The sequence below is a fragment of the Haliaeetus albicilla genome, chromosome 21 (assembly GCF_947461875.1).
Source record: "Haliaeetus albicilla chromosome 21, bHalAlb1.1, whole genome shotgun sequence".
NCBI classification, from domain to species: Eukaryota; Metazoa; Chordata; class Aves; order Accipitriformes; family Accipitridae; genus Haliaeetus; species Haliaeetus albicilla.
In genome coordinates, this window is record NC_091503.1 from 25,020,156 (window position 1) to 25,030,843 (window position 10,688).

The following is a 10,688-nucleotide window of genomic DNA, read 5'->3' on the forward strand; positions in this document are numbered from 1 at the left end:
CTTGAAACGGCCCATGGACCTCACACCGGATCGGCGGCGGCCGAAGTCGTCCCCCGGTGCCACCGAAGCACCGCAGCCTTCCCGAGGCTCCGGCAGCCCCGTCTTGCGGGGTGGGGGGAACGTTGTCCACGGCCTTTTTTTTTCCTGGGGCAGCCCCCAGGTTTGTCTTCGCTTCCCGGCCAACTCCCGTACCCCCACACGACCGGAGCCCGGGCACGGCTCTGCCCGCCCGGGGCTCGGCTCTGGCGCTGAGGTGGGGATGAGGTTTCCCTCAGCTCAGCGCCCCGCCGCTCGCCTGTGCCCGAGGGCACCTCAGCCTCTTCCCGCCTTCCCGCCCCGGGGCCTCCCTCCGGAGGCCGCCGCTCCGCGAGGGGGAGCCCGCACCGCCGCCGCTACCGGCGAGCTGCGGGCCGGGCCGGGCGGCTGCGGCGGTGATGTGGAGCGGGCGGGCGGCGGCGGCGGCGGTGCCGCGGTGGTGGCGGGCGTTGCGCAGCTCCGCCGCCCTGAGCGGTTCCAGGAACTTGCTGAGGAAAATGCTCCGCAAAAAGAAGTAGGTGCCGGGCGGAGAGAGGGAGGGCCGGGGGTGGTTTGGTTTGTGTGAGAGGACTTGGCGGGTGTGGGGGAGCTCCCGTGCTGCCGGTAGCGTGGGGGAGAACCACCCGCCCCGGGGCGGCCTTGGAGCAGCAACCCCGGTGCCCCGTGGGGCTCCGCGGGCGGTCTTGTGCCACGTTACACCCATCTCTGAGGAAAGCGTGGGGTTGTTCTTCCACCCGGCCCGGCCCGCCATTGCAGCCGCGGGTGGGGAGAACGGCTTGGGGGGGGCGTGACACACGGGTGTCGTCGTCTGCCTTCAGGCGGGCGGCCTTCTCCTGACACGGGGAAGCCCGTTGTTTCTCTGAGCTGCTGAAAGGTAGAGCTGATTTTCTTTCCTCTTCCCAAAAGAAAGAAGTTTTGGTACGAGAGCCCGACCCTGGGATCTAAAATGGTAAGTGGAAGCTTTTGAGGCGTTGCGTTTATCCGCGCCGGGAGGAGCAAGCTTGGGCTTCTGCCGTCGTGTCCCAACTTTGGGAAACGCGTTTTCTGTAGGAGAAGGAGCACAATTTTGTGAATGAACACTAGGGCTCCAGTTTCACTGTGACACGCCAGGATTGCTGTGGAGAGAAGCCCTTCGGCTCCCCGTGGCTGTTTACCTCTTCTGTGCTGAACTTTCGTCTGTGCCAGCAGCAACACCAACACTCTCTCGCACGCTCTTGAACCCACAGCAGAGAACTGATCCAGGTTAAAACTTCTGGATACCAGCTCAGTTTTACAGAAAACAAGTTTTCCTGTTTGTTTTTCAAACAAGCAATGCTTTTCAGTTAATATGTGCCATATTTTAGAAAACAGATTTTATATAGCTTGCTACAAAATAATGAAGAAACTAAGAAACCTTGACTGTAATACATGAAGGTCAAAGATTTAGTGAACAGAAATACTCTTTATGGAAACACCTGATACATAAGACCTATATAAAGCCATCGCAGCTGCAATAATGGCATTCTGAGAGTGTACTTAGTAGAGTGCACAAGACTGTATATAATTACCTAATACAAGTTCGTAACTACTGATTAATGTGTTGGTTTTTTTTTTTTAAAGATGTATAAACAAACCAAGTTGGCCTCTGTAATGAAAGATGACCAGACAAAAACTAGGAAAGAAGATAACATACGCTGCAGAGTCTTGAATAGTCTTATTCATAAAGCTGTGACAGAGATGATGGCTACCTCTGAAGTTAATCAAGAGCTTTATGATCTCAAGCTGGAAATCTGCAAGGCAAGTGCCAAAGCTACAGCTCGTGTTGAGCCGCTTTGACTACACCTTGAGGTCAGCATGGCGTGCCAAAGGAGCTCCCCTGGGTGTTGTGACGTGTGTGTGCAGGAGGAGTTTTACTGCATTGCTTCTGATGTGGCAGGGCACAGCAAGGTCTGGATTCACCTTGCGCGCTAGGAGAACTTTGCCACTGTTGTACCTGGCTTAGTAGACCTTTGCCACTATGATGCAGATGCAACTTAGGCCAACTAAATGGTGATTCTCCTGGTATGACTTATTTTCTGTTACTCAGACATGTATTATTTGCCTTGCCCTTTCAGAAGGAGCCTGTTTTTACTAATGTAAGTGTATCTTTCCAAAAGTCTTTTCTTTGTGCAGCTGTGTGAGAGTTGATACCTCATTGTGTCCCTCACCAGCGTCATTACACAGGTAGAAGACCTAAGTGGGGCATGAGCTTAGTTAAAAAAAAAAAAGGCAAGCTGAAGAAAATGACATTGGCAAGCAAGGTTCCAGAAAGAACTGGAATTTGTACTTAACTGTAGCTAGCGTTGTCATAGTTCACGGGTTTGAAAGGGGTGTTAAAGCTCTGGTTGAGGAGCTAAGTCAGTCTCCACATTCTTGTTTGTTGTCTGTAGTTTTTTCTTCTACATTTGCTGTTTTGCCAAGATTAAATGATACCCATGTTTGGCTTAAAAGTTTGATGGACTTAGTTTTGTTAGTTAGAAGCATGGAAAAATACTTGCACCTCATAGCTGCATCTGGGACAAGGGGTTTGGCATTTATGGTTCAAACAGATGTTTTTGCCAGCTGAATTAATTCTGTCTTCAAGCAAGTGATTAAAATTACATGGGCAAGATGAATTGGCTCTGTATGTGCAGTAGCCTTCATATAGTATTTCTGTCTCTCTCAGGCTTTGAGGATTGCTCATCTAACTCAGATGGCATGTCTGCACATAAAAATACTGGCTGGTGTAGGCAAGCCACAGCACTTTCAGGAGGCATTGCTGTAAATGAAACAACTTATAACGTGAGAGAGGGAAAGAAACAGCCTTCTTCCAAATATAGTACAGCTTTTACTATAACTGTGTAGTGCTTAGTGTTTGTGCTGCACTGGGACATGGCTGAGACTCGGTCCTGATTTACTCTTGAGCTGATTCTGGTCTGATACCATTACTTCCGTTATCAAAAGAAATCTTCTAGCAGGCTTTCTGAAATCCATGAGAATTTGGTTTTTTTCAGTATCAAAAGTTAAAATTACATAATAGTAATACAGATAAGAATTGTGCTTCAGGCCTGATACATCAAACTTTTATCTGCTCACTGATATGTGATGATGAAGAAATGGCTTGTGTTAGATAGGGTTGTTATGTGCTTACATCTGACTCAGTGTGGGAGATGAGGAGGGTTGATCCTGCAGTAGAAACAGCCGGTTAATGATCACGGTGGGTTTTTTATAGAGTGGTGGGTTTCCTGAGGGAGGAGTTAGTTAGTGGTGGAAAAAATCAGTATCTACTTTGGTTGTTGGGGACAGTCCATTCTGCCCTAGGAAAGAGTAGCACGGTCAACAGCAGACTGTGATGCAGTTTTTACTCCTGGGAATACTCTGATGGAGTTGTCTTTTCCTGCTGATGTATGTAGACACCTATTTGTCTGAAGAGTTGGTTTCTGGACTAGATGATCTCTGAACTGTGCCTTCCAATGGGTGGTTTATGCTTTCTCCTCCCTTTTCCCCTGCTCCTTCCTTCGGTTGAGCCAGATCGGTTATTAGAAGTTTGCTGAGTGTGCTCTCATAGTGAGAACCTGTTCTATAAGACGCTGCTGGATGCGATGAATGACAGTTACAGAAATCTTTCAGAATCCAATTTATGTTCCAGAAGTTTATTCTTCAGGAAGATTGTCAGTCTCTCTCCTGTGTGTTTTGCCCCTGCGCACCATGCGTTTTCAATTGCATGCATGACAGCTATGAATAGTAGCTGTTAGTGAGCTAGGGGTTCAGGCACTGGAGGTTGCCAGCAGGCTTTAGAACTGGAGAGACTCTTACATTGCAGTGGTATGGAGGGCGTCCTCTTTTCTGTCAATATCAAAAACAAACACTGGGTGACAACAAACCAGGCAGTGTCACAAGTCCTTCTGTAGTGGAAACTTACACTTTCAACTGTATTCCAAAACAGCATGCCATAAATTGTCATTCTGGACTATTGGTGGTGGTAGCACCATTGCATTGACTAAATGTAGCACTGTCAGTAACATTGCAGGTGTTGACAGACTTCTCCTCCATTTAATCTGGGTTGAAGGGGAGATTAGGCAGTGACTTGCCTAAATAAAAAAAGTTCTTTCAGGTACTGACTGTAAATCTTACTTGGTGTTAAACTCTACCTCTATAAAGGCACCATGTAATTACGGTTCTTAAGAGCAGAGATGGAAGAGGTTCTCCTAAGAATTTACATATCCAGTTTCGGTCACTGTATGCTTATTCATGAATTAGAGACTTTGTTGTGTAAGAAGTGTGTGTATATCTACAATTTAAAAGAAACATTTGTCTTTTTGCAGGTGTCCCTGGCATCAAACTTTTCAGCCTGTCGTGTGTACTGGAATCCTGCTGCCACTACGGAGAAAGAAAGTTACGTTGAAAGCGTACTGCAGAAGAGTGCTCCGCGTATACGGTACTGCTATGGGATAAACAGACCACTTCATACATCCATAGCCATGTGCCATTTCTTAAGTATTCCTAACAATCTATATCTGACCTGTTAGGATGCTTTAGTTTTTTAGATGTTTGGAGTCAGAGCATCTCCTGTGATGAGCCTCCCAGGGAAGGATGGCTGCATCAGACCAGCTGTGTATTCTCCTGCTGGAGCACAGCTGTCTTATTTGGCTTCTGTGCTTTCCTAGGATTGGACTGGGCTGAGCAGAAAGAAAGAGGAGTCTGGATGAAGTTTCACTTCATTGTACTAGTGGTGGTGGACAGGACATGCTGTGCACGACAGTAGGCCAGAATATGATGCTGCACAAGAGGACTGGCAATTACAAGTTTCTCCTTACAGATTCACTGAGCAGTTCTGGTCGCTATGGACAATTTGGACCACCAGAAGGGATGACTGATGTTACAGAAATCCTTTGCAATACTGACACCAAAAAATAAATGTCGGGATGCTACTGTGTATTGTAATGCTTTTACCCATTTTTGGCAGAGGGTCTAGTGAGTTTTCAGGATATCGCAGAGATTTTTGTCTCCCTCTTTCCTTGGCTTACCCTATGCTATCCAGCCAGTCTGTTGGAGGATCAGGACTTCACCCCATGGGGAAGGCAGCACTGAAGCACACTTGTAGGGCCATCTCCTTTCTCCCCATTTCCCTAGGCTGTGTAATTCCTGTTCCAGCACAGTCCTCTCTTCTACACCCAACAGTTTCCACTCTTTGACAAGTAATGTTGCTGGCTGGGAAGAAGATGAGGGGAGCCCTGTCAGTCCTTCCTGCAGCTCGCATGTAGGACTAGTTGTCGTGCCCTGCTGTAAGGGCTCTGTCCCCCACTGCTCTCACCCCTACAGTGGGGATAAGGAAGCCAAATGAAGTGGGGAAAGACCTGCGCCAGCCTGTGCCTGTAGGAGACAAAGGTGGGATCTGCAGCTAGTAGTTATTGTATGTTATACGTTTGGAGTTGGGATTCTGCAGTGATGTATTGCTTAGCACTAGCCTGAATGGATACCCATCAGACTGTAAGTTTTGCAAACCATTATCTTTAAATTTGCAGTACTGCTGGAATTAATTTAATATATTTTATCTGTACTGGAGGTGCTGTATTGTTACTCATACTGGTGAATGCTGTATTTTTGCCAGGTATCTTCTGACAAGTCAGCAGATTCTAGGAAATGTACCTCCAATAGTATTTTTAAAAGACAAAGAAGCTGCAGCTGTAAAAGAGGTAATTGTAATCTTTGACTCAGTGTACAAATATAATGATATGCAAACATGGTGACTTCGTGTACCATAATGCTTAGGAACACGGAGAGAATGATCATTCAATTGCTCTACCAATCTACATTAAAAATCAGTCTTTGTCTATACCCTTTCCTCTTCACGTTCCAAAGCTTTTTAGCAAAGAATCTTGAGTAGGACTGATGCTTATATACAAGGTAAAAGAATTCTTTTAGGTATAGCCTCTCAAAATTTTTCTGATGTTACTATTAAAATTTCTGAAGTGAAGTGTTCAAAGAAGCTTGTAGGCCAGACCATTAGGCCAAAAAAGAAATCCTAAAAAAAGAAATTATGATTTTAAGGAATAATATAGGGTAGGCAGTTGTCTGTTGCCTGGTATACAGATTATAGAAATGAGGTCTGAGGAGCTGTCTTCCACATTTTAAATGTTATGTTTTTTTTTAAATTCCATTGAATCTAATCAGTGATGTTTAATTTTTTTTTTACCCCAATCTTTTTCCATCTGTGAATTGTTAAAATGTTTCTAGGGAAGTGCAGATCTTTGCATAGAGGATGTGAGCTCACTCATACTATTTTTTTTTTTATTATTATTTAAATTTTTAAAATCATCTTTACTATTTCACATTTTCTGTCAAGGTGTTGATAGTTTTAACTAGTTGAATTATTGCTAGAATAATGATGTTTTCTAGGAATTTGCTGTCATTAGGACTGTAAAATGAGATCTTTTCAATAGTGAGATATTCAGAAGAGAAAGGTGACACCGAGTGGAATTTCCTGAAAAACGTCACCTCAAGCTGTTGATGCGAATGTGAAGAACATTAGTTGAAAAGAGTACGTTCGCATTTCTTTGCCCTGAAGTGTCTTGTTCTTAGATGTGTTACTGTTACAACCAATTACTGTTGGTGACTTACAGGTTTGTGCAGTGTGTATTAGCAGAGCTGGAAGGGATAACAAGAACTCCAGATTCTTTAGAAATGCAGTGAACTGCTTGAACTTTCTGTGGTCAGAAAAATTCTGAGTTTCATGCCAATATACTGATCCACAGTGCAAATGTTTTTCACCTGCATTAGCATTAACAAAAAGCACAAGAATAGAAATGAACTAAACACTTCTGGAAGCCGTTTATATTTGTTATTATGCTCCCCCTAATTGACGCAAGGAATTCTGCACAACAAGTAACAAGTGATTATGGAAGCACTTTGTCATTACTGTTACTCTATTATTAACATACCTAGATGGAGCTACAAATATCTACTCCTGCAGGTCCTGCCTTTCAGGTCTGTTATTGTGGAACCTGTTCCATTTATCACTGTTTCTCAAACTTTGTTAAATGACCACTTACTCTTTTTGAAGAAGAAAACCCCTGGACTACCTTACCTTCAAGTTCAGTGCATAGGCACCAAGAAAGTTAACCACACAAGACAAGAAAAACCCTCCCTGTATAGCTTCTGTCAGTGAATGGCACTGGGAAGCACTTAGGTGGATCATCTTTTCACACTTTGCAGATCATCAGATTTATGTAATCCACAGATTTGAATAACAGGGCTTGAAATAACGTAGCTGAACCTAATTTTTAAGTATTGGAAGACAGGGAAGGACCATCCAATTCAGCTCCTAGAATACGCTGAATTAGAAGGGAAGTAACGTAAAGAAAAGTAGGAATGAAAGTTTCAAATGAGATAAAATTTTCACAATTAGGTACAGTCTATAAGCACTGAATATACTAGTTTTGTAGCATTTACTGGTTAGGTGCCATGTTACAAGGGAGTTGGGAACTCAATATTTACATGTGATAGAAATACAAACTTGCAGAAAGGGGGAAGAAGTGAAAAAAATCTCAGTGCAAGGATGTTATGAAAAAGGATTTGCAAGACATAAGACCAAATAAAACAAAAATTATATATGTCACACAGTCCCTAGCCAACTGTTCAGAATGTACGTGAGGCAAAAAACTTTGTAGGAGTCCCTGGATCAGGTACACTATTTGAGACAAACTTCCCAGGCAACAAGTATCAGCAGTTCCATGTAAATGGAGGAAAAGGCTATTTTGAAATGGTTTTGCTAAATATTCCAAACATGTAGAAAATAAAATATTTGCCATTAGGTACTTGTCTGTTTCTTGTGTAGGTGTCAACAAAGTAAATTTAATACGGGACCTTTAACATGTATTGTCTTCGTGTGTTAACAGATTGAGGAATTATTGTCAATTGCTGATTTTGGACCTCCAGAAGAAGAAGAAGAAGAAATATTATCTCAAAATGATTCTAGGTGGGTTTTTTGAGTTGGAATTGTACAAGTGTCCATTTTCATCTCTGTTGGCGCACTTAAATTGGGTATTATTTGACATGACGGAAAGTATATTTTAGTTAGTGTGTATGTTGTTGTTATCTCAGAGTTGAGCAAATGGCGTTACAAGGAAATAGGAAGTAGAAGAGAGAGACTTTTTGGAAGACCTTACTGAAAAGGCATCTCAGCTTTTAAAGAGATCAGTTGGGCCCTTTTATCAACAGAAGAGGCTACAGAATAGCCTAGGACCAAACTAATATGTAATCATCCCAGAAATTAGATGTAGAGGATGGCATTTTATTTTGTGGCTTAAGCTTTCTTTACTAAAGTTACACCCATTTATTAAAATTAAGGAAAAATATTTCTTAGTATATATGCTCTGGTTTACTTTCATATTTTAGTGCAGACACATTTTTGTAGGCTATTTTGTTGGTTCTTGTGCACAGGTACCTTGCTGCAGACCACAGGTTTGCAAATATGGAAAGTCTATTTTTTATATACGTGGACCTCTCTTAAGCTGTGGAGAATGACTGAATTGTCACTTGTAACAGCATAGTGTATATGCTTTCAGAGGCAACTAACCCATAAGGTGATACCAGAACACAGTCTTAGAAGTCAGCTGTGTTTGATGTCTGTACTCTGAGTGACATAGTCATCAGACTTGTCACATGCAGACCCAATACTTGTTCTGGTATTAGTAGCTTTACTTTTATGAGGGAAATATTTTTAGGATTTCTAAGAATTCAAGACTCAATGTGTTCGTGATAATTTAAAAAAAAAAACGCTTTGCAGCAGTAATATTTGTTTCTTGCTGGTAACTTTCTCATGAGGATAAGCGCTCTACTTTTACCAGTACTCCTCTACTTCACCACTTTTTTTGCTGGTATAAGTTTGGTTTGTTATACACGAGTTACAAGTTTACTGACAGATCTCCCTAAGTTAACAAAAAGTAAGTTAATTTAGCATTCTTCTGTGAGGGATTTTTGGCTATTGAGGGATAGGGCTGAACAGTCTATTGGAATAATGATTCTGTGGACTGGATGCTCTCAAAGCCAACAGCCTCGCACTTGTGGGCTGCAGTCTGTTGGTGGAAATGCCTTTTGTGCCTTAACGTCTCACAGGACGGTCATCAGGTGCAAGTCAGAAATAGCTTCTTGGGGGAAATTGTTGTGACAGACTTTCCCACAGGGCACCTAACCTCTTCCTCTGTTTGTGTCTTGTGGAAATACTTAAGTCCAGCTCGAGGTGCCATATACTGCCACTCGTACATCTGTCTGACATGTTTTGGGCACAGGCTGCTGCTTCTCACTTCTTGGAAGAGTTGGGAGAAGTCTAACTTCCTTGGGGCTCCCAGGTCCAGTGCTCATGCTGTTACCTATGCACAGCTTTTCCCAGAAACAAGCAGTTTTATCTGGAATGTAGTTGCTTTATTGGCTTCCCCCCATTAAATCTGTTGACACACTGGCAGGCTTATGCACAGCTTGTCCTTGGACGCATAGTCTGGTGGTATCTCTTCCTTCTTAACATAGGGAGCACAATGCGGAACACAGTGCATTAATAAAGTCAAACTGAAGACTCCAGTTTATTTCTGTGTTACTCAAGTTGTCACAGTTAGCATTGCCCCTTAAAATATACACGGGGAAAAAACCCCATATTTGTTTTCCTTTCCACAGTGAACTGTTCTCTTCAGCAACTCAATCTTCAGATTCACCCATGCCGTCTAATCTTTTTGGTATTGATCATGAACTGCTGAATAAGCAGATAATGGACTACAAAAGACTGAAAGTCTCAAGAGATATAGGAAGCATTGCCTGGACAGAAGAGCAGGAGCAGCAGCTTTCTAAGATTCAAAAGAAAATGAAAAAGAAAAAAACAAGGAATCCTCCTGATGATGACATTACACCACAGAAATACTTACTGGACAGATACGAAGATGATGACTGGGATGATAACACTGAATCAGTCTTGGACTGTGATCTGGAGGGTGAATTACAGGAAGAGGTAGATTAATTGGAGGCGGATGATGGCAAAACTCTAAGTCAGCCTACGGATAAACTGAAATGAAGTGAAAAAGCCACTCCCTTTAAAATGGAGGCTGCCAATGCCGAAAAAAAGACTGCTATACATACTGAAAGATTAGTTTTGTACAGCCTGTTTACCACTTCCTCTTTTGAACTAATAGGTTTGTCACATGTGGGGAGGTTTGCTAGCATAAAGTATGTAAGATAAACAAAAATGCTATTTGTGACATTCTGTTAAGCAGCTTTCAAGCTGCTGCAGTTGTAGGACTTTCAACCAGAGAGCAGTTTTGTAATAACAAAATATACATAGTGAGCACTAAGTTAAAACTTCTTGCAGTTCTGTCAATTATTTCCAATAAAATTATGGTGTCTCTGTCGAAATAAAATGCCTTCTTTTTTTTGAGTGATCTGGATAAAAATAATCACAAAGTGATGGTGTCTGTTATTCTAAGGTCAGGAAGGAAGAGGGAAGCAAAATAATGACAGTGGCGTTCAAAGAGCAGCCTTCAGCGCACAAAGACCAGGACAGGGCATCCTCTAGAGGACCTAGTCTAATGGGGGAACTCTTTCCACAAGAAGGTGAAACTCACTGAAATTATGGCCAATAAAGTTACAACCCTGAAAGAAAATAAATTTAT

The 10,688-nt window shown here is 42.8% G+C and overlaps 1 protein-coding gene across 1 annotated transcript; it reads left to right on the forward strand.

Moving 5' to 3' along the window:
• The first annotated feature begins 402 nt into the window (after positions 1-402).
• Positions 403-10,436, forward strand: RBFA (ribosome binding factor A). The gene is made up of 7 exons (XM_069809258.1): positions 403-550; positions 943-985; positions 1,636-1,812; positions 4,359-4,471; positions 5,645-5,729; positions 7,932-8,011; positions 9,703-10,436. Exons 1-7 carry the CDS (start codon positions 435-437, stop codon positions 10,037-10,039), a joined length of 951 nt encoding a protein of 316 aa, XP_069665359.1. The 5' UTR covers positions 403-434; the 3' UTR covers positions 10,040-10,436.
• Positions 10,437-10,688: the final 252 nt, after the last annotated feature.

Coding starts and splice junctions, on each gene's coding strand:
- RBFA (XM_069809258.1), top strand. CDS start 435: ATGTGGAGCGGGCGGGCGGCGGCGGCGGCGGTGCCGCGGTGGTGGCGG. Junction 4,472..5,644: donor AAGAGTGCTCCGCGTATACG/GTACTGCTATGG, acceptor TATTTTTGCCAG/GTATCTTCTGACAAGTCAGC. Junction 8,012..9,702: donor TTATCTCAAAATGATTCTAG/GTGGGTTTTTTG, acceptor TCCTTTCCACAG/TGAACTGTTCTCTTCAGCAA.